This window comes from Camellia sinensis, chromosome 9, assembly GCF_055761805.1.
Source record: "Camellia sinensis isolate YWXY chromosome 9, ASM5576180v1, whole genome shotgun sequence".
In the NCBI taxonomy this organism is placed as follows: Eukaryota; Viridiplantae; Streptophyta; class Magnoliopsida; order Ericales; family Theaceae; genus Camellia; species Camellia sinensis.
The window spans coordinates 70,446,611-70,465,887 of NC_138969.1; the positions used below are offsets into that span (position 1 = coordinate 70,446,611).

Consider the following 19,277-nt stretch of genomic DNA (forward strand, 5'->3'; position numbering starts at 1 on the left):
CATCATTAGTGGTGCTATTAGAGCACCGTTTTTAGTACTCTCAACTATTTTTCTTTTGTTATATAACCCACTCTAACACAATTTTTTTTTAACTAATCCATTAGAGATGCTCTAATGCCACCTTATATTTTTGGAGGAAATTACGCAACAACTAGACTTTCACAAAATATTTACATATTAATAAAATAATTTATAAATTTAATTATTAAAATTTGTAAGATTTATTGCTGAACTATTGTTTTTTTTTTAAAAAATAATACATTGGGTTTGATTTCCATATATTTTTCGAGAAATCACACTTCAGTAAATGTTTGAAAAATTATTTTCAAATTAATGATAAATATAAAAATATAAAATCATAACCTTTTTCATACTTTTGTAATTAATTTTAAAAAATGACTCTGACAAGCAATTTTTCTTACTCCCTCCGTCCCAAAATAATAGTCCCTTTTGGGGAATCCAACTTTTTTTGATAGTACAATTATTGTACTTTAAAAAAGTTGATTTTCCAAAATTACCCTTTGATAGTACATTTTTTTGGGAATATCAATGTCATAATTGTACTTTTTATATTATTTATGAATTTAAAAGAAGGGCAAAATAGAAAATTTATATTATTTTTGTACTTGATTTTTGAAGAGGGACTAATATTTTAGGACAATGAAAAATGGAATAAGGGACTGATATTATGGGACGGAGGGAGTATATTTTTTCCTAACCTGAGCATTCAACCATAAAAGATAAAACGGATGTAGATCCCAGACCACATAAAGATGAATCAGGACCTTCTTTTTGAGGTTCTTACTTGACTTCTTACTTGTTGAGTTATTGGATTCACTTTTAGATTTAATTTTGATAATCTGAACCGTTCACATTTTAAGATTATTAACTATATCATACTTGTAAAAAATCAAGTTGATCGAATATCAGAAAGTATGTGTTCGGAAAACTAACTAAAAACAATTTTTTAAAAAAATTTAATAAACAGTTTTTCAAATACATGTTTTCTGATATCCGATCAACTTAATTTTTTAAAGATGTGATATATTTATTAAATTTTAAAATATAAACAATTCGAATTATTAAAATTGAGCCTAAATAAGCCCCATCACCTAACAAATAAGAAGTTATGTAGAAACCTCAATAAGAGAATCTTGATTGCCAAAAGATACCACAGAACTGACCACTTTTATTATTATTTTATTTTAAAAATTGATGATGTTGATGAAGATGAGCAGAAGAGCTGTCATGCCAGTTGGGAAGGAAGCTCGCTGTCCCAAAAGATATAAATAGAAGAATAAAACAAAGTTATATGAATAATAGTACTCGCTCTTCTCTACAGAACAGTTTTTGGCAGCAAACAGCCTTTGCTTACCAACGCAGTTTATACATGTCGGTGGTTCTGTATTCACTCATCCTATACCAATTTTTATGAGGGTCGAGCTACTTTATGTACCACACCAAATGTATTTTGGCCCTGTACGATAGTATTGTGAAAAAGTGTTTATAGCATATGTCTTAATAGTTTATAGTTTATAACTATAAATATATATTGATTTCTGACTTATAAATTAAGCATCTTCTGTCACACTCAAAGAATAAGTTGATTTTTGACTTACAAAAAGTTATAAGCTGCATTGTTAAGTTAAACCAAACACATCAAAATAGCTTAAATTAAGCTGAAAGCTGAAATAAGCTAAAAAAAACTATACCAAACAGGGCCTTTAAGATCAATTTTTAAATAATTTAAACTATTCATGTTATACTATCAGAAATAACCTTTATATGAAAAACTTAAGTTAATTAGAAAATCAGTAGTCAAGTGACTAATTGTTTATTTGTTTCCAAAAAGAATATAAAAAAAAGGATAAATAGACTATTCATTCTCAAAATTATATTCACTGCTCACTTTTATACAATAAATATAGGAGAATTTTTTTAAGATCCCTAATAGTATGATTTTATAAAATAAAAGATATATAATATTTTCATAATAGTTAAGATCTCTTAACATTTTTACAGGAAAAATTCGACTCAAAAAAAATTTACTTGACTCAGAAAAATTTTTCTGAGTCAAGATCAAAAATTTTCTGAGTTTGATGAAATTTTTTTGAGTCGGGCAAAATTTTTCTGAATTAGATTTTCTTTATAAAAATATTGAGGAATCTTAGCTTCACCTTGCTTGTTTCAACTTTTCAAAAAACACTTTTCAGAAAATTATACTTTCTTATTTTCCGTGTTTTTTTGTTTTTACTAAATTTTTTTTAATATTTTAAGTAATTTTTTTACTTTTTAAACACACCTAACATAAATACACCTAAAAAGTAAAAAAATTATAAAAAAAAATCTTTTAAAAATTCACTAAATACCAAAAATACAAAAAAAAATACAAGAATTCAGTATATTTTTTGTATTTTTATGTATTTATTAATTTTTTAAAATATTTTTTCACAAATTTTTTACTTTTTAAATACATCTAAGGAAGGTGCATCTAAAAAAGTAAAAAAAAATGTTTAAAATTTAAAAAATATTTACTAAAAATAAAAAAACACGAAAACAAAAAAAAAAAAATCAATTTTCAAAAAATTTAATCCAAAAAACTCAAACCAAACACACTTTTATTTGCAGCAGAACTTTACATTTCGTCTATTTTATAAAAAAGTACATATATCATCGTTTTCAATACATACTAGGAAGCAACTTGCCTCTAATTCTTAATCAAATTGGACGGTGCTGTTCAGCCTGTGGAGGTCCACCACGGGTCCTGTTTTGATAATCTGAACGTTCAATATGTAGAACTCGTTAAGTACTATATACTTGTAAAAAATCACGTTGATCGGATATCGATAACTATCTCATCTTGTTAGTTTTTTATCAATCGTTAATTTGTTCACTGTCTATTTTTTATACAAAACTGATTTGATCACATTACTATCGATATCCGATCAACGTGATTTTTTATAAGCATATAGTACTAGACGAGTTTTACATATTAAACGGTTCAGATTATCAAAACGGATCCTGCAATGAATCCTCACAAATCAAACAGTACCATCGAGTCCAATTAAGGACCGGAGGCAAGCTGCTGCCTACATACTAATAGTTAGTTTTTTTAATTAAAATAAACCTACAAAAAAATTATGTTACAAAAACTATTTTTTGGGTACATTTTTTTTTTCACTTTTCTAATATTTTTTTAGCGTAGGCAAATTTACCTAATTTGGACATTTTAGCAGAAAATGAATTAAGCAAATAAGTTGAGCTTTTTTAATAAAATCACCTTTTTTCGCATCTACTAAGTGAAAAAATTTAGAATGTAACTGTAAGAAAAGTCATGCTAATGACAATCCAAAGGCGTGTTATTTGGAAACACATAATGTTAAAATAATTATAATTTTAAAACACCAGAATATTGATACCCTCAAGCTTGATCAGTTGGTTGAAAAAAATAAAAACATAGTGTGGCTTTCACTAATGCTCATGGGACTGCAAAAACTCCGGAGATAACATATTTTAGACATTTCTTACACATTTTCTAATATTAACAACAACCTTCTAATATTAACAACAACCTTATAAACTGTCTTTCAGATTTTGCTTGAAAAAAAAAAAAAGTAAAGAATAACACTCACTTTTCATTTTTTTTATAATAAGTTTCCACATTTAAATTAAATTAATTTAGGGATAAGGAGCTACATGTAATGGTCAGCTTAGTAAGTTCCATCAAACCCTAATCATTAAAAACATGTTCCTATAAATAATGTGGATTAAAATACTTGTTAGCCCAATTATCTACACTAACAAGACTAGTGTTCTTTGATACTTGCATGCATGTGCAGGCTAAATACATATCATAAATTTAATCAGTGCTCCGTACCGGTTTAGTAAAAATTGACCACATATTGATGAAGTCAATGGAGACACTCCAAACTAGTATAACGTGAAATTCAATAAGACTTTCACACTTCAACATAGTGTAATTTAGGATGTGATTTCAGATATGTCCATAGGACCAACATTATTCATGTTATATGCTTTCAAATTTACATCACTTTGTTACCTAACCTTTAAAAAAAAAAAAAAAAAAAAAATTACCATACCAATTTTTTAAGATTTAGATAGATATGCTTTTACAATGTCAAGAGCTATAACGGGCGCAAATTTTTTATTTTTTTCCTATGCAAATTATACCTATATATAAATATGTTGTTAAAATTAAATTTATTACAATAATTTTAATAGAATTGTTAAAATGCATTATATGACAAAAAGTAATAAAAATGAGAATTTTTTGTGTAAAGGGTTTGCTAATTTAATGTGTATGAGTGTCGCAGTAGAAATATTAAAGCGTGAGTTAAAGTATATGTTAGGTAAATGTAAAATCCACTTAGATGTATATAAATATATATGTGTAAATATATATGCATGTCGAAGAAAATTATAAAACTGCCTCTCTCTCTCTCTCTCTTTTAACCCAAGAACTTACATACGGTTTATTAAGAGAATAGATGAGTTTAATGTTATAACATTTAAGAAAAACACATTTTAGTTATGGATCGTCAGTTAAAATCTAACTTAACCTTTCTTACTTTATGATTGTGATTCGGATTGTATTTCAAGTGATTATGAAGGGACATTTACATTGTATTTAGATTATAGATTTGTCTAAAGATTTGAAAATTGAAACAAAAATAAAAAATAAAAATAAAAAATAACTTATATTGTATTCATATTATTATTATTATTATTATTATTTAGTAATATTTACTTAAATTTATGGTTCAAATACAATTTAAAATGTGAAATTTTAGATTCAATTTTAAAAAATGGCGTTCTTTTGCTATAGTAATCTAATTTGACAATATCTTACCATGTGATAAAGAAAAACACAAGCACAACTTTCTACTGTAATATTTCAAAAGATTATTGTGGAATTTAAATAGAGGATTTCTCAGTTGTAAAAGAGAGAAAACAAAAGCACAAAATATGTGCTCCGCCAGCACATTAGATAGCTCTCCGTTAGGGGTGTAAAAATGGCCTGACTTGGGCCAGTCCGTCGTCAGATTTAGCAGGCTTCCATCTAAAATTGGATTGGGCCGAGCCAACCCACTCATGCAAATTTGGGTCTGAGTTGGGCCTGACAATTTTTCTTATTTTTATAAAAAATTTTTCCAGTAAAATTTTATTTTTTTTCACCAAAATAGCTTGAAAATGACATTGAGTCTCATGCGGGCCGGGTGTTGGAGCTGGCCTTGAGTGGGCTAGGCCAATCAGGTTGGGTCAGGCCCCAAACACACATAGCCCAAACCCAAGGTCATAGGTTGGGCTCAAGCACAAGCCTACCCAGTCCGCTCCGGGTCACGGGCGAGCTTCTGGTTGGCCGTAGACCGGTGGTCTAATTTTACACCCCTATATATTCAATGTTGGCGGTAAAATGTTTGTAAATATAAATAAAATAAAGGGGAATTTGGTCAAAGTCCATTCATAATAAGACTTTCATGCAAGCAATGGTTGTAAATTGTAATCATAAAATTGACATAATTCTTATATGAGTTTAAAATAAAATCTATTTACATAAAAATTAATCATAAAATCCACACAATCATCTCATACAAAGGATGAATCCCATAATTTTTTTTTAACAAAAAAAAAAAAAAAAGAAGAAAAAGAAGTAAGGCTCATTTCATATGAAAAAATTGTAACTGATTTTATGATTTGTTTATATGTTTGTACACTCCAGCAACAAAAATTCCAAAAAATTATTCAGAAAAGTGCATTTAACGATCACAATCATTCTAAGTGGGTGCTTGGAGTATGCTTTTCCTGTGATTTTCTTTTGTTGACTTTTTATTTTCGTTTTTAGTAAATTTTTTTTTAAAAAAATTTCAAAAACTTCTAGGCTTATATTTTGTTTGACAAAACGAATTGAAAATTAAAAAAAAAAAAATTTGAAAACCGTCATGAGAAGACAAAAATAAGCAAAAAATAATAAACTTTTTTTTACTTATTTTGGATTTTTTTTATTGAATCTTTTGTTTTTGTTTTTGTTTTTATTTTTTATTTTTACTTTTATCATCTATATAAGACGAACAAAAAAAATTAAAAAATTTTAACATAATTACAAGAAAATGTCACTTAAAAAAAAAAAAAAGGTTATTTGAGAGTTTCAAACAACTAGTAAATGAATCAACGTGGGTGGTGGTGGTGGTGGTCTGTGGTGGCCTGGTGGTGAAGGCAGCTTGTTTCACAAGAGTGAGTTAGGTTTGATTTTGAGGGATATGAATTTGTTGAGTTATCTAGCTGACTCTTTATACGAAGATCTCGTACTGTATTTCAATCAATACCAAACCTCGCACTTTTGAACATAAATTTATTTCACGGACCATATAATTTTCCTTGTACATTTTTTTTTTTTTTTTTTTGCATTTACGATTGCGTTAAAACCACTTTCCAATTGAGCGGTGCGGTGCGGTGTGGACTACCACCACCACCGAACCCTGTCTTTTACCGTCCTCTCTCTGACAACTCACAAGCTTTATGCCCATACTCTTTACTATACAAACAAAAGCTCACGAGTCACAATATATATAGTCAGAGAAAGAATTATATGCCACTACGTATAGAGAGAGGAGAGAGAGAGAGAGAATGAGAGAAGTCAAAAGTCTGTTTTCCTTGTTCCTGATAATCATCTTTGGACTAGTCTTTATTGATAATCAAGTAAATGGTGAAGACCCATACAGGTTCTACACTTGGGCAATCACTTATGGTGACATCTACCCTCTTGGTGTCAAACAACAGGTTCTTATTCTTCTTCTTCTTCTTCTTCTTCTTCTTCTTCTTTTCCCATGTACTGTGTGTGTATGTTTTGTTGGATTTTCTTGAAAATGTTATGATGGGTTGAGAATCATAAAAGTGAAAGAAATGGATGTCGTGGGGGGTGTTGCAGGGAATCTTGATAAATGGGCAGTTTCCAGGGCCACAGATCGACTGTGTCACCAATGACAACCTCATTATCAGTGTCTTCAATTACTTGAATGAGCCTTTTCTCATCTCTTGGTATGTTAAACTTCATCATTATCCTTATATACATCTGCATTATGTATACATGTATATCTTGTGTTTCCCAATCATCTTGATTGGTGGTTTAGTGATGGGATATCCAAGGAAAATGTATACTTCTTGCTAGAAAATATTGATATTGACATAGTTCCTAGTTTTTTATTGGAAATTATGTATTTTTTTTTTTTTTTGGGGTATTGCCATAGCTTTAGATTTCATTTGTGTCTCAATTGACCAATATATCCCTTACCCTTCAGCACCTAATTACCGAAAAGGAAGGTGGATTTGTCAAGTCTATGAGGTTACTTTGGAAATTTGACGCTATGGTGGACGGATATCATTTGTCATTTTATTAAAAAATATGGGTACTTTTCAGCATAGAATTTTTAGTGATGGAGTAGGCAAGAAAAGGTTGAAAACTTTTGCTTTTAGGGGTCCCTATTTTGACATTCTTGGGAGCTATAGGAATGGGGGAACTTATGGTTAGAACTATGGGTGTTTTGACCTTTTCTTTTCATTTTTCAATTCGCTAAAAAATCCTCCAAAAAAACTATTGGGGAATCAATGAGCCCATGAACCCGTGGCAACACAACCCAATTCATCGGGAAGAAACTCTAGTGCACACACGCTCGACACCATGGTTCAACATACATTATTTAGAGTTTCTCCCTGAGAAAATCTGTCTTTTTTTTTTTTTTTTTTTTTTTTTTTTGAACTACATATTTACTACTGTATCTGTGTTATGCCACACACCACACACGAGATTCAAGTCATTCATTGATATGATTTCTTGTACAACCCACAACAATGAGTTGTCTGGATCTCGTGAGTGCGGTACTGAATGATTTTTGGGTCTGAACTGATCTCATGGTTCACATGCCATAGATCTCTGACATGTGAAGCAATGTGACAGAGCTGGCATTGATTCTGGTTTGTGTATGGTACCCAAAATGCCCGACCATGGTCCAGCTACATTATTATTATTAAAAAGTAATGGATAGAGTAAAAAATGAAAAATAAAATAGAAGCGTTCTCTTGATCTGGATCTACCTGTAACCATACATTCTTCCCATGGCTTGACTTTTGATAATTTAAAATAATGTAGTACCAGCTGGAAAGTATTAAGACTGTTAGATTAAATTCTCAACTCTCTGACTGCAAAATTAATTGCTGGAGTATCTAATTTGCCTTTAGGAAAGACTAAATCCCTGTAAAATGCTATTTTTTTAAAAAACAAAAAAAATAAAATTAGGATTTTGGGATTCATTTATTTGAGTTTGTCTCCGCTTCAGATCATGATGTCACGCATGCATTTCAATTCATATGTATGAACTTTAGGGAGCGTTATTGTTCTTTGTTAAAGACTATTTTGACACCCCAAAAAATAATTTAACTACAATCTCTTCTGGATTAATTTTGATATCATGGAAGATATAAGCGAGACAGACTTGCGATGGCATGATTGATCTGAATTTTGATTCTCATCATGTCCCGTGATTGTTCTCTAGGAATGGCTTACAACACAGGAGGAATTCATGGCAGGACGGGATGTATGGCACTAACTGTCCAATCCCGCCAAGGAGGAATTTTACTTACAATCTTCAAGCAAAGGACCAAATCGGTAGCTTCTTCTACTTTCCATCTCTTGGACTCCACAAGGCTGCTGGAGGTTTCGGTGGCATTAAAATCTCAAGCCGCCCTCGAATTCCGGTCCCTTTCCCTCCTCCTGCTGCTGATTATACTGTCCTGGCTGGAGACTGGTTCAAAAGAAGTCATAGAGTCAGTCTTCTATGTGCCTTTTTTTTTTTTTTTTTTTTTTTTTTTTCCCTCATTCAATTCCATTACTAATAAGGGTTCTTTGTTGTTCCAGCAATTAACGCTATTCTTGGATGCTGGTCACAATCTTCCATTCCCCGATGGCCTTCTCATCAATGGGCGAGGATGGAACGGGTACACATTCACTATCGATCAAGGTGTGTTTATCAATGATATGTTCCCCAATTCATAATTTTTCTCAACATCACCTTCATTGACCATGTTTGTGACCTCATTATCCCAATAATTTTTGTTTGCAGGTAAGACATACAGGTTCAGGATATCAAATGTGGGCCTTGCGACATCCATTAACTTTAGAATACAAGGGCACACAATGAAATTAGTAGAGGTAGAAGGATCGCATACACTCCAGAATGCTTACTCTTCCCTCGACATCCATTTGGGTCAATCCCTTTCTGTCTTGATCACTGCTGATCAGCCTCCAAAGGATTACTACATTGTCGTTTCTTCGCGCTTCACCTCTCGAATACTCACTACCACAGCCATTCTCCACTACAGTAACTCATTTACCCGTGTTTTTGGTCCTCCTCCTGGAGGGCCTACCACTCAGATTGATTGGTCCCTCAACCAGGCCAGATCTATAAGGTGATCCAAATCAACCCAAGACTCCAATGTTTTTCATGTCTAGAATTTTTGTATGATCCTAATATGGTATATCAAATTTTTGAATTTTTGCATACTAGAAGACCTGTTGGAACTAGCTGTCCAAATTAACACATAATACAGTTTATCATAAGATAAACATCCTTGAAAAACTTGTCTAGATTACTAGTATGCACACACAACTGATCAGGCTTGTTGCTAGAACATGGATTGCACACTAAAAGCCTAGCTAGGTGACCTCTGGAATTTGTGCGGAGAAAAATCTACCACATTGGATGATCGGATAACGACGATCGGAATCAACGCCAGAACACTCTCTCTAAACTTGCAACCACAAACAATGAGTCCTTACTGGCTATGGTGTGCAGCTAAGGGAATCCTGATGCTTGAGTCAATAATTACAAGTGAACTCTCAAATATGGTGATGGTATAATTGCTCAGAATTGCATACCTCTTCCCCAAGGCTAAGTGTTGCTTTTATACTACTTAAACTGACCTTTCAGAATATTATATAACTACCTCCCATGCTGCTCTACCCTAAGCGGGATTGTCCCTTGTCCAATGATTTTCTCTGAATGATGTGTTTGGTTGGGAGATTTAGAAGAGATTTGGAAATGAAAAGAAAAAGGTATGTAAAATTATGTGAAATGTAAGTGTATTTTATTTACATTTCACCTACATTTTTCTTTTCCTTTTCTAAATCCCTTTCCAAATCTCCTAACCAAACACAACGTAAGCGATGAGCATAATCTCACTTTTTTGTGTACTTATTCTTGACTTGTTCCACCCCTTGCTCGGGCTTGGCCATCCAATCTACATGGTTGACCAGACACACTGTTTGTGCAATTGGCTATTTGTCCTGATTGGCTGCCGCCCAACTTACTTGGCCGAGTAGTGTGGTTGAGTGAAATGACCTGCAATCGAATCAATTAATATTGTAAATTTTTTTTATGCAATTTCTTGTTCTTGTGACAGTGCCAATTGCTTCAACATCTGTTATTTCATGCTCTCTAAATCCAGGTGGAATCTCACTGCAAGTGGACCGCGTCCGAACCCACAAGGCTCATACCATTATGGAATGATACAAACTTCCCGGACCATCATGCTTGCAAACTCTGCACCTTTTATCAATGGCAAGCAGAGGTATGCTGTGAATGGTGTCTCATTCTTCCGTCCTGACACTCCGTTGAAACTCGCTGACTACTTCAATATTGGGGGAGTCTTCAATCTGGGAAGCATCCCTGACAGCCCCAACTGGGGAAACGGCTACCTTGCCACGTCTGTCATGGCTGCTAATTTCCGTGCTTTTGTTGAGATTGTGTTCCAAAACTGGGAGGACACCGTACAGTCTTGGCACATTGATGGCTATTCCTTCTTTGTTGTTGGGTAAGCTTTATTTGGCTATGAAATGCAAGTAATAATATGTTTTCTTGAAATTTGAAATCTATTGACAAGTAGTTGAATTGGGCAGGATGGATGGGGGGCAGTGGACGCCAGCAAGCAGATCACGCTACAATTTGAGAGACACAGTTGCCCGTTGCACGACTCAAGTATGTGGGTTTAAAATTTGTCATCTTCTTTGAAATGTAATACAATGCTTGTATGATCAATGGCTCGATGTGTTTGATTTTGGTGCAGGTTTATCCCAAGTCATGGACTGCAATCTACATTGCACTGGACAATGTGGGAATGTGGAACATTAGGTCCGAGAACTGGGCAAGGCAATACTTGGGCCAACAATTCTATCTGAGGGTATACTCCCCTGCAAATTCATGGAGAGATGAATATCCTATCCCAAAGAATGCTCTTCTTTGTGGTCGAGCATCCGGTCGCCACACCCGACCTCTTTGATGATTCAGCAGGAGGGCATAATTTCTGTCACGAGAGGGTGACCGGGATTTGTTGGGTTCAGACAGAGGGTTCTCTGCGGGAACAGGTTTAATGCTCAACTCGAGCAACTGAGTCATTAATTTCTTCATTCCTCATTCCTCATTCCTCATTCAAATTTTTTTTTCTTTCCCTTCTTATATCGTCATTTATTTTGTAAAACCTAGTCTAGTTTCAGAATCCGATGTGACTACTTGATCCTTATTTACCACGAAGAAATTGAATTAGTTGTTGCTACTTGTGTAGTGTTCTTGGCAATCTGTCGTCTTGAAAGGCATTGATCTTCTGAATCAATGTGGTTAGTCATGAAAACTATGCTCATTCCAATAATAGAGTTGAAGGTTCTAACCAGAATGGTGTAATTTGGTGTTCTATCATATGCTGTAAATTGTGCTTTTTGTTCCTATATACCTCTTCGGGATGTAATTTGCCTTTTGTTTTGCTAGTTTAGTTCGGCCTTTTGGCTTGTTGGAGCATATCTCCAAATGGTTTATAATAACTAAATGATTAGCTATTGCTATATTTTAGCAATGAATAGTGTTAAAATATTATATTTGAACAAGGTTGCTCCAATGGTGACTTTGTTATTTCTTTTATTTTCATCTCACGATGTCAAATAGATATATGCTATATGTGAGTCTCATTAGAAGAGATGTACAAACAAACTAACTTGTCGAATTCTCGCCATAGCTATACCTTGTGACAATCCTTTTAGCATATGCTAAATATAAAAGAAAAAACATCATTTGAAACCTATTTTTCAATAAAACGCTTAATTCATTTCGAATCTGGCCTACGTCACCCTAACTTTGCATCTACACTACACAAATCATTTTCTCAATATTTTTTGGACTATTGTTTCGAGCACTCCCTAATTTTTTTCCATTTTAACGGAATTATTCATTTAAGAAAGCAGAAGATCATTGTTATCTTGGTTCCCTGTAAATATACCATTTGATGGGAATAGTTGGATACTGCTCGACAATTTGAATAGAAAATAAGTAGTAAATAGCATCTGATGCCACCCAATAAGTCATACAATATTGATACAAACTTATTTTAAGTACTTGTTAAAGACTTACATAACCATGCAAATAAGGAAAGAAGATTGGATTGGCAAACATGAGGACCCTCAAACCTTCTAAAGACAGTTAATTCTACGTAGTAACCTAGTACCACCATTGGTTTGAAAGGCATTTCTTGCAAACTCAAGGCTGTCCAGCACCTCCACCACCAAGTACATTACCATTACTGCCTTCTTTTCCACCACCACCAATCCCTCCCACAAGCCCATTTCCAATTCCATCACCACCACCAAGCCATCCAACGCCACCACCAAAAGCAGCTCCCCCACTGCCCAAGCCAGCACCAGGACCATGGCCAAACCCACCACCACCACCACCAATCCCACCGCCAAATCGTGGGATGTGGTGGTGGTGAAAGAATGTCTTCTCCATATCAGGTTCAGCACCCTTCTCTATCACAAGCCTCCTAGCATTGGACATGCAACAAGTAACTGCACCAAGCAGCACCAGAAGAAGAAACTTAGTTGCCATGTTTAGCGTTTGGAAGGAATCAAAATGATGAGAAAAAGGGCTTGCAAAGAAGAGAATATATACAACTTTTTTTGAACAAGTGATAGGAGCTAAGAGCTAGTTTGGAAGGTTTTAAGTACACTATAGTTCACTCTCTAATCATTCATAATCCGTGTTTTAGACGATTATTATGTAGATGTAGAGTGAAGTCACCCTGTTTCTATTCAATATGCCACCACCCCGTTTTGATGATCTACCTACTCAATAAATACAGATAGACTTGCAGCAAGCCATGAACAGTTTTTTTGCTTTCTTATTAGGGTTCCAGCTCTGTTAAAAAATAAATAAATTATGACAAGGAACTCCCCAATGCAGGCCCTTCGGCCCCATCCCTGCAGCAGAGTATATAAACATGTCTTTACATAAATTTTTGGCAATGTGTCAATATATATAAACATGTCTTCACATATAACTGGACTCCTTCAGACCGTCACTCTGAGCGTCCTCTGCTCATAGCCTGAGTGGAATGAAAATGAAATAGAGTGACCATTCCTTAATTTGCCTCCATAAAATGATCATTTCATTTCAATGGTAAATAATGAATTCGTTTCTAATACATTTTCTATCAATTTTATTTTTATTATTATTTTTTTTTCATTTTAATGGTAAATAATGATTTCATTTCTAATACATTTTCGAAAATTATTTGGGTGTGTAAGGTGCACATCATATGCACTTTCATAAGTTCTCACAAATATAAATAAATTATTTTACAAAATCACATAAGTTCTCACAAATATACGTAAATTACCTCACAAAATCGCGTAAATTTTCATAAATATACGTAAGTTAACTCATAAAAAATTGAGAAAACCTCACAAAATCGCATAACTTTCCACAAACATATGCAAGTTAACTCATAAAAAATAGAAAAAATCACAATTTACATATATTTATAAAAACTTACGCAAATTCAATGATATGCATTTGCACACTTAAAAATTACCGTACATTTTCTATCAATTTTTTTAAATAACCAAACGTGGAAATGAATATTCTAATAGAGTGATTATTCTCTCCATTGTTATTCTAGTGAACTCAAAAACTACCTTAGGATCTCAAATTCATCATTGGGTGTCTGTTGCATTTACTCTTCTTTACCATTTAATTCTAAGGTTATGTTTGGATAATGGATTTAAAGTAGAAATTTAGAAAGAAAAAGAAAAAAATGAGAGAAATGTGAATGAAAGATCAACTAATTTTTTTTTCTCAATTTCCCTCACTTTTTATTTTCCCTTTTATCCAAATCCTTACCCAAATCTATGATCAAAACACAACCTAAGTTGGCCATATCCACACTTATAAAAGAAAGTACATATGCTGAGAGCAACCAAACATTAAAATTTGAAACTGGAGACAAAACTAGAGCTCATTTTTCCACAGATTCCATATACAAACATAATACTCCATTACATACAGGTTTATTAGGAAATTTTAAATGAAAAATTCACCTTGCTGAGTGGTAAAATACAGTAATTACAATTTTCCTAATGGAAACACAATACTAAAGAATGTTTTTCACGTTCAACCATTAGGCCATGAACCACTATGCTACTACACTCTTGGCCACTGCGGACTCACGACCTGCACAGCTCAATAACAAATCAACTGATCAATGTGGGCACATGAGGACACTTTTTTGAAACAGGATCTTCAATTTCAACTCTCAATGATAGTAGTCACAAATATAATTATTAGAACGCAGAAATCTATAAATATATATATTGCAAAAATTCGAAAGGAAAAATGGATAGCAAGGAAAATTGACCTTCAATTCATCATATATCTTCTCTTGAGGTAGAAAAATACAACTAACCTCTAATGTGCTAAACACTAATCTCATTCGGCTGGCAACAACTGACGGCTCCTCTGCCTGGCCCACCACCGCCATTTGCTCCAGTTGAAGAGTCTTAACTGGAAGCCTTGAGCCAATAATACAAGAAAGCATAACGTTAACTGCTTATAGTTTCGACTTTCTTGAATGCTGCTTAAGAACAAAGATTGAAGCAAGTTGACGTAATAGGAGAGGTGAAGAAAGTCGTTTGGGGCATAAATAAATGACAACAATGTAAGAATGATAAAAGTTGTAGACAAAATCAGAATTTAGCATCTACACATGAAAACATCATTCATATTACCTGATCTAAAAGAAAACCATGATGCAAGTTGAATGATATACCGATAATTTGATTCACATCAGGAACAAAACTACACAATGAGGGGGGATCAAATGAAAAAAACTGACCCTTAGACGATATAGCCTATAATTGGTTGGATACCAGATTGATTGGATGTAAAAACAATACAGAGAAGAAAATGCAAGAAAATGAAACATGGTGACAGCAGCTCACCATGCCATGCCTCTCACATAGTATGCATTTGCTATGATAGCACAAAAGCCTTTCCACTGATGCAGTATTTCGTCTGACACCGGAGGCGTTGATGACCATCGAACTATGGTTGGCTGTGGTGTACACAGGATGGTAATAAATAGAATGCTCAACCACAGAATACACTCGTCAATCTGCATCATGAAATAGGAAGTATTGGGTTTTCAATTCTTAATCCATCCAGCAGATTTCAAGACTAAGTAGAATTCTTGTAAATTTCTGTTCATTGGAGGAAAAAAAATCAATTAAGAATTAACTCTGCTGATCTTATTGGAGGGGAAAAAAAAAAAAAACACAGAAACGAAAGAAAGAAAGAAAACCAATTTTCAAGTAAGAATAAGTCCACTGACCAAGAAATGAACACCGATCAGTACTCCAACAGCAGCATGCTACTTGTTAAGCCACTATAAGTTCAATTATTTGGTTAGAACCTATGGTTTTGTTTTTTCTTTTTCTTTTTAAATGGTATGGTTGGATATCTTAAATCAACATGACTGATAAAATTGATCATCCCCAAAGAACCATTATTTTATAACCATTGCCAATCTCATGCAGTTCTGTCAGTTTGTCTCTTTGTCCTGATTTACGAAATATCCCTCAGACATGATTATAAACAAAATGGGTCCTCGACTCATTCAATTGATCAACCTAAACCATATTAAATCCTTCAGTTCCTATGGAGTTTAAAAGTATAATCTTATTGATAGCCATCTGAAATCACTATCCAACCAACTCAAAGATGCACTTTCAGAATCATATAACTGATGCAAAACACAATGAAGCCATTTCTATATCATGCATTCAAGTGATATTGTGCCTCGTAGAAGTGACATCACTGCATTCCACATCCACCTAATGATCATAGAAAGCTAACATAACAGGTCAACCTGCACTAGTAATTATATAGCCCTACCACTTTAGAATGACATACATTTCAAGACCAGGATTTTACAATGGGTTTCTGGCAACATCAAATATCAGCACTCGGCAGGAGAAAAAAAAAAAAGAAATAAATAAATAAATAAATGGGTAAGACACATGTCATGAGAGAGAAAGTGGAGCTCAAGAGAGAACTGTGGTTTTAACATAATAAAAGTATACATTTGAGAAGAAAAAGGACTTGCATCAAGTGCTCAGGATGTCACCATGCTATAGATTATTTAATAAGGTACAAGATGAGCAAAATAGGAACAACTTACCTCCTCTGAGAAAATCTTGGACTTTAGACTAGTGTTTCCCCCATAATTTTGCAGTGCTTCAATTTCAAATCCAGATTCTTTCATATCAATAAGTTCTTTCCTTAGTCCTTCATCAGTGCACCCCAATGCGTATGCATTTACCCCAGCGCTGATGAACTCCTGATACTCATTTTTGAAACATGTTAGTTGAAGAAAACAACAATGTGACCTCACACAAAAAGATCAAATGAACTAATGAGTATACTTTTAAGTTGTCGCCTCCTCCCCGCTCAATGAAGTTCCTGTATCGCCTAAACAAACTGATTGCTATATTGCGTGATGAACGATACTCATCATCTGACGACATAGATTCACTAAATCGACACTGCAAACAATTACAAAACAAAACACTGACTAGAAACAAAAAAAAAAAAAATGAAGAGAAATAAAGCATGATTATTCACTGTAGAGATTTCAACACTTACCAGCCATTTCTTAGAAGCTGTTGGGTGTGAGATGTGATGGATCTTAAGTCTAGTGCAGCTTTTGGAAGAGAAAGAGGAACTCTGCAGTGCTGCATTACCGGGACCTCTTCCATGTATCGGAGATGTCACAGTGCTAATGACAGGGCTGACATATGTAACCTTGTATGAGCAAGCTTCTTGCAGTGTTTTAGCTTCCAAATATGTTTGGAAATTACTGATTGCCCCAGATGTGTGAGCCGTCAGCATGGTTGAACCATGATATTGTTGTCTTCCAAATTATAGTAAAGAAATAATTGTTAGGGGCATAAATAACACCACATTTTACAACAACAAAATCAAGGTTTTAAAATACACTTTTGATGTTGTTGAGGCTCGCTCATCTAATGGCAAGGTGGTTCCAAAAGCCTTACGCTGTGTTTGGAGCATGGATTTGGGTAGAGATTTGGACAGGAAAAGAGAAAATGTAGGTGAAATGTGAATTAAATTTCACCTTTTTTATTTTTTCACACACCTTTTCCCTTTCCCCTTCCAAATCCCTATCCAAATCCATGCTCCAAACAGTCTTAAGGTATCAGAAATCAGAGGTAAAAGTTTCATAATTTTCATGTTTCTTTGGTCAGGATAGCAAGAGGTGCACATTTATTCCTCCTATACTCAAAACACAAATCAGACAATGTACACCTTATGTCCTCCCATGTCTGTTGAGTTAGTTTGAATTTTTAACTATCCTTTTGCAATTACTCACTATTTTACTTTTCCCCAAAACAACTTTTCCTGTTCATGTACTTGTATATATACTCCATTAACCCACATGTATTCAATTATTGAAAAATGTTAACCATATTTCTTTAATTGATAATACAAGATTACCACTGTTCTCTTGAATTTGTGAAGAAAATATAAAAGAAAGAAAGAAAAAATATAGGAAAATAAAATTAAGTAAAAGCTAAAATTTTCTTCTTCTTTTTTGGTTGGGTTAACAAAATAAATATGTATTATATATATATTTTGTAAAAAAAAAATCTAATTTTTTTGTTTAGTTTCCTGTAAAAAACAGAGTATGCGTAATTAATTCTATTTTGCTTAACAAATCCAAGATTCAAACAAAGCCCTGATGTGCCTACATAATATATAATTTTATGGATCCTCAAAATGCCTAATTAATACCTAAATTTAAGTCAGAATTAATTTTTCTCTGTAATTTCAGCTAAACAACTCCACTAATAGTCCTTTTTTGGGGGGTTTGAGTGCATGATTTAGAATATATTAAAAAAAAATGTGTTCTTTCATCATATTGTTGTGATTATCTTAATTTACCAAAACACGGCACCGATTACAAATAGTAAGCCTGATATTGCTATTTCCATTACAAATCAGAAATATCATCATCTAAGCTTGTACAAGTTTTTAATTCAGCGAATCTGAAGTATAAAATCATAGCAATCAATAAAATCAGAAACAAAAGTTCTGATATCAAAATGGGTACGACTTATCAAAAAGTACTCACCTCCACTAGGGTTTAGCAGAATTCATCGGAGATTATGATCAAAACAAAACTCGATCAGGTATTAGCCAGTTGAGAGACTCAAAAAAACCAACAATTGAGGTGTGTGTGTGTGTGAATATTAGGGAAAGAATCTATAGGGATTTACAGGGGGCCACGAGTTTTATGAATGGCTATGGAGTTTCTTGGAAAGAATCGGAATTCCCAAAATGTTTGAAAATTTTCTAGTTGGTATCGACGTTTTTGGAGTTTTCACACTCGCAGGCTGAGTCCCACTCGAACCGGTGTCGGTTCGGTAGATACGTTTCAGAGGGGAATCAATTTTTGCTACCATATATATTCACCCAAAAAATTTTAAGGAGGCTATTACCACTTATTTAATTTTGAAAAATTTGGCTATAAATTCTTTTTAGCTTCCTTTCATGGTTAAAAAGACTAAAAAAAAAATTATACTTTTTAAAATTTTTTCATAATTATAAAATCTTATATAAAGGATAAAATTTATTATTTAAATATTTTATTAAACCATTATATCCTCAACTAAATCACCTTACCTTGGGCCCGTTTGGTGTAGCTGTTAAAACAGCTTATAGATTATAGCTTAACAGATTATAGATTATGACTTTAATCAGAAGTTGTTAATCTGTTTGGTGTAACTGTTGGATTATAGATTTAAGTTGCTGAGTAGTGTTTGTTAAATAAGCTGTGAAATAGCTTTTTCAATTAATTTTTATTTTTTG

The 19,277-nt window shown here is 33.3% G+C and overlaps 2 protein-coding genes across 5 annotated transcripts; one reads left to right on the forward strand and one right to left on the reverse strand.

Moving 5' to 3' along the window:
• Nucleotides 1-6,224: 6,224 nt before the first annotated feature.
• Nucleotides 6,225-11,791, forward strand: LOC114321558 (L-ascorbate oxidase homolog). The gene is made up of 8 exons (XM_082887059.1): nucleotides 6,225-6,798; nucleotides 6,947-7,056; nucleotides 8,568-8,838; nucleotides 8,930-9,032; nucleotides 9,135-9,480; nucleotides 10,519-10,884; nucleotides 10,970-11,048; nucleotides 11,137-11,791. The coding sequence occupies exons 1-8, from the start codon at nucleotides 6,646-6,648 to the stop codon at nucleotides 11,347-11,349; spliced, it is 1,641 nt and encodes a 546-aa protein (XP_082743185.1). The 5' UTR covers nucleotides 6,225-6,645; the 3' UTR covers nucleotides 11,350-11,791.
• Nucleotides 11,792-12,370: 579 nt separating this feature from the next.
• On the reverse strand, nucleotides 12,371-18,883 carry LOC114288139 (orotidine 5'-phosphate decarboxylase). Of its 4 annotated transcripts, none has more exons than XM_028231622.2 (7): nucleotides 18,541-18,883; nucleotides 17,034-17,301; nucleotides 16,814-16,933; nucleotides 16,570-16,728; nucleotides 15,332-15,504; nucleotides 14,797-14,902; nucleotides 12,371-12,901 (listed from the first exon to the last, which is right to left on the reverse strand). In XM_028231622.2, the coding sequence occupies exons 2-7, from the start codon at nucleotides 17,277-17,279 to the stop codon at nucleotides 12,866-12,868; spliced, it is 840 nt and encodes a 279-aa protein (XP_028087423.2). In that variant the 5' UTR covers nucleotides 17,280-17,301; nucleotides 18,541-18,883; the 3' UTR covers nucleotides 12,371-12,865. The 4 variants fall into 4 exon arrangements, with proteins under 4 accessions (XP_028087423.2, XP_082743186.1, XP_028087424.2 ...); XM_082887060.1 differs by having other exon boundaries at nucleotides 16,814-16,922; nucleotides 18,541-18,845; XM_028231623.2 differs by lacking the exon at nucleotides 12,371-12,901 and adding an exon at nucleotides 14,332-14,564.
• Between the last annotated feature and the right edge of the window lie 394 nt (nucleotides 18,884-19,277).

What these genes read in the sequence shown, in the direction of transcription:
- LOC114321558 (XM_082887059.1), top strand. Translation starts at nt 6,646, where the DNA reads ATGAGAGAAGTCAAAAGTCTGTTTTCCTTGTTCCTGATAATCATCTTT. An exon ending in GGTTCAAAAGAAGTCATAGA is followed by an intron (nt 8,839 to 8,929) that starts GTCAGTCTTCTA and finishes TTGTTGTTCCAG; the next exon opens with CAATTAACGCTATTCTTGGA. An exon ending in TTGCCCGTTGCACGACTCAA is followed by an intron (nt 11,049 to 11,136) that starts GTATGTGGGTTT and finishes ATTTTGGTGCAG; the next exon opens with GTTTATCCCAAGTCATGGAC.
- LOC114288139 (XM_028231622.2), bottom strand. Translation starts at nt 17,279, where the DNA reads ATGCTGACGGCTCACACATCTGGGGCAATCAGTAATTTCCAAACATAT. An exon ending in CCAAGATTTTCTCAGAGGAG is followed by an intron (nt 15,505 to 16,569) that starts GTAAGTTGTTCC and finishes TTCATGATGCAG; the next exon opens with ATTGACGAGTGTATTCTGTG. An exon ending in TAGTGTTTAGCACATTAGAG is followed by an intron (nt 12,902 to 14,796) that starts GTTAGTTGTATT and finishes TGCTTGGTGCAG; the next exon opens with TTACTTGTTGCATGTCCAAT.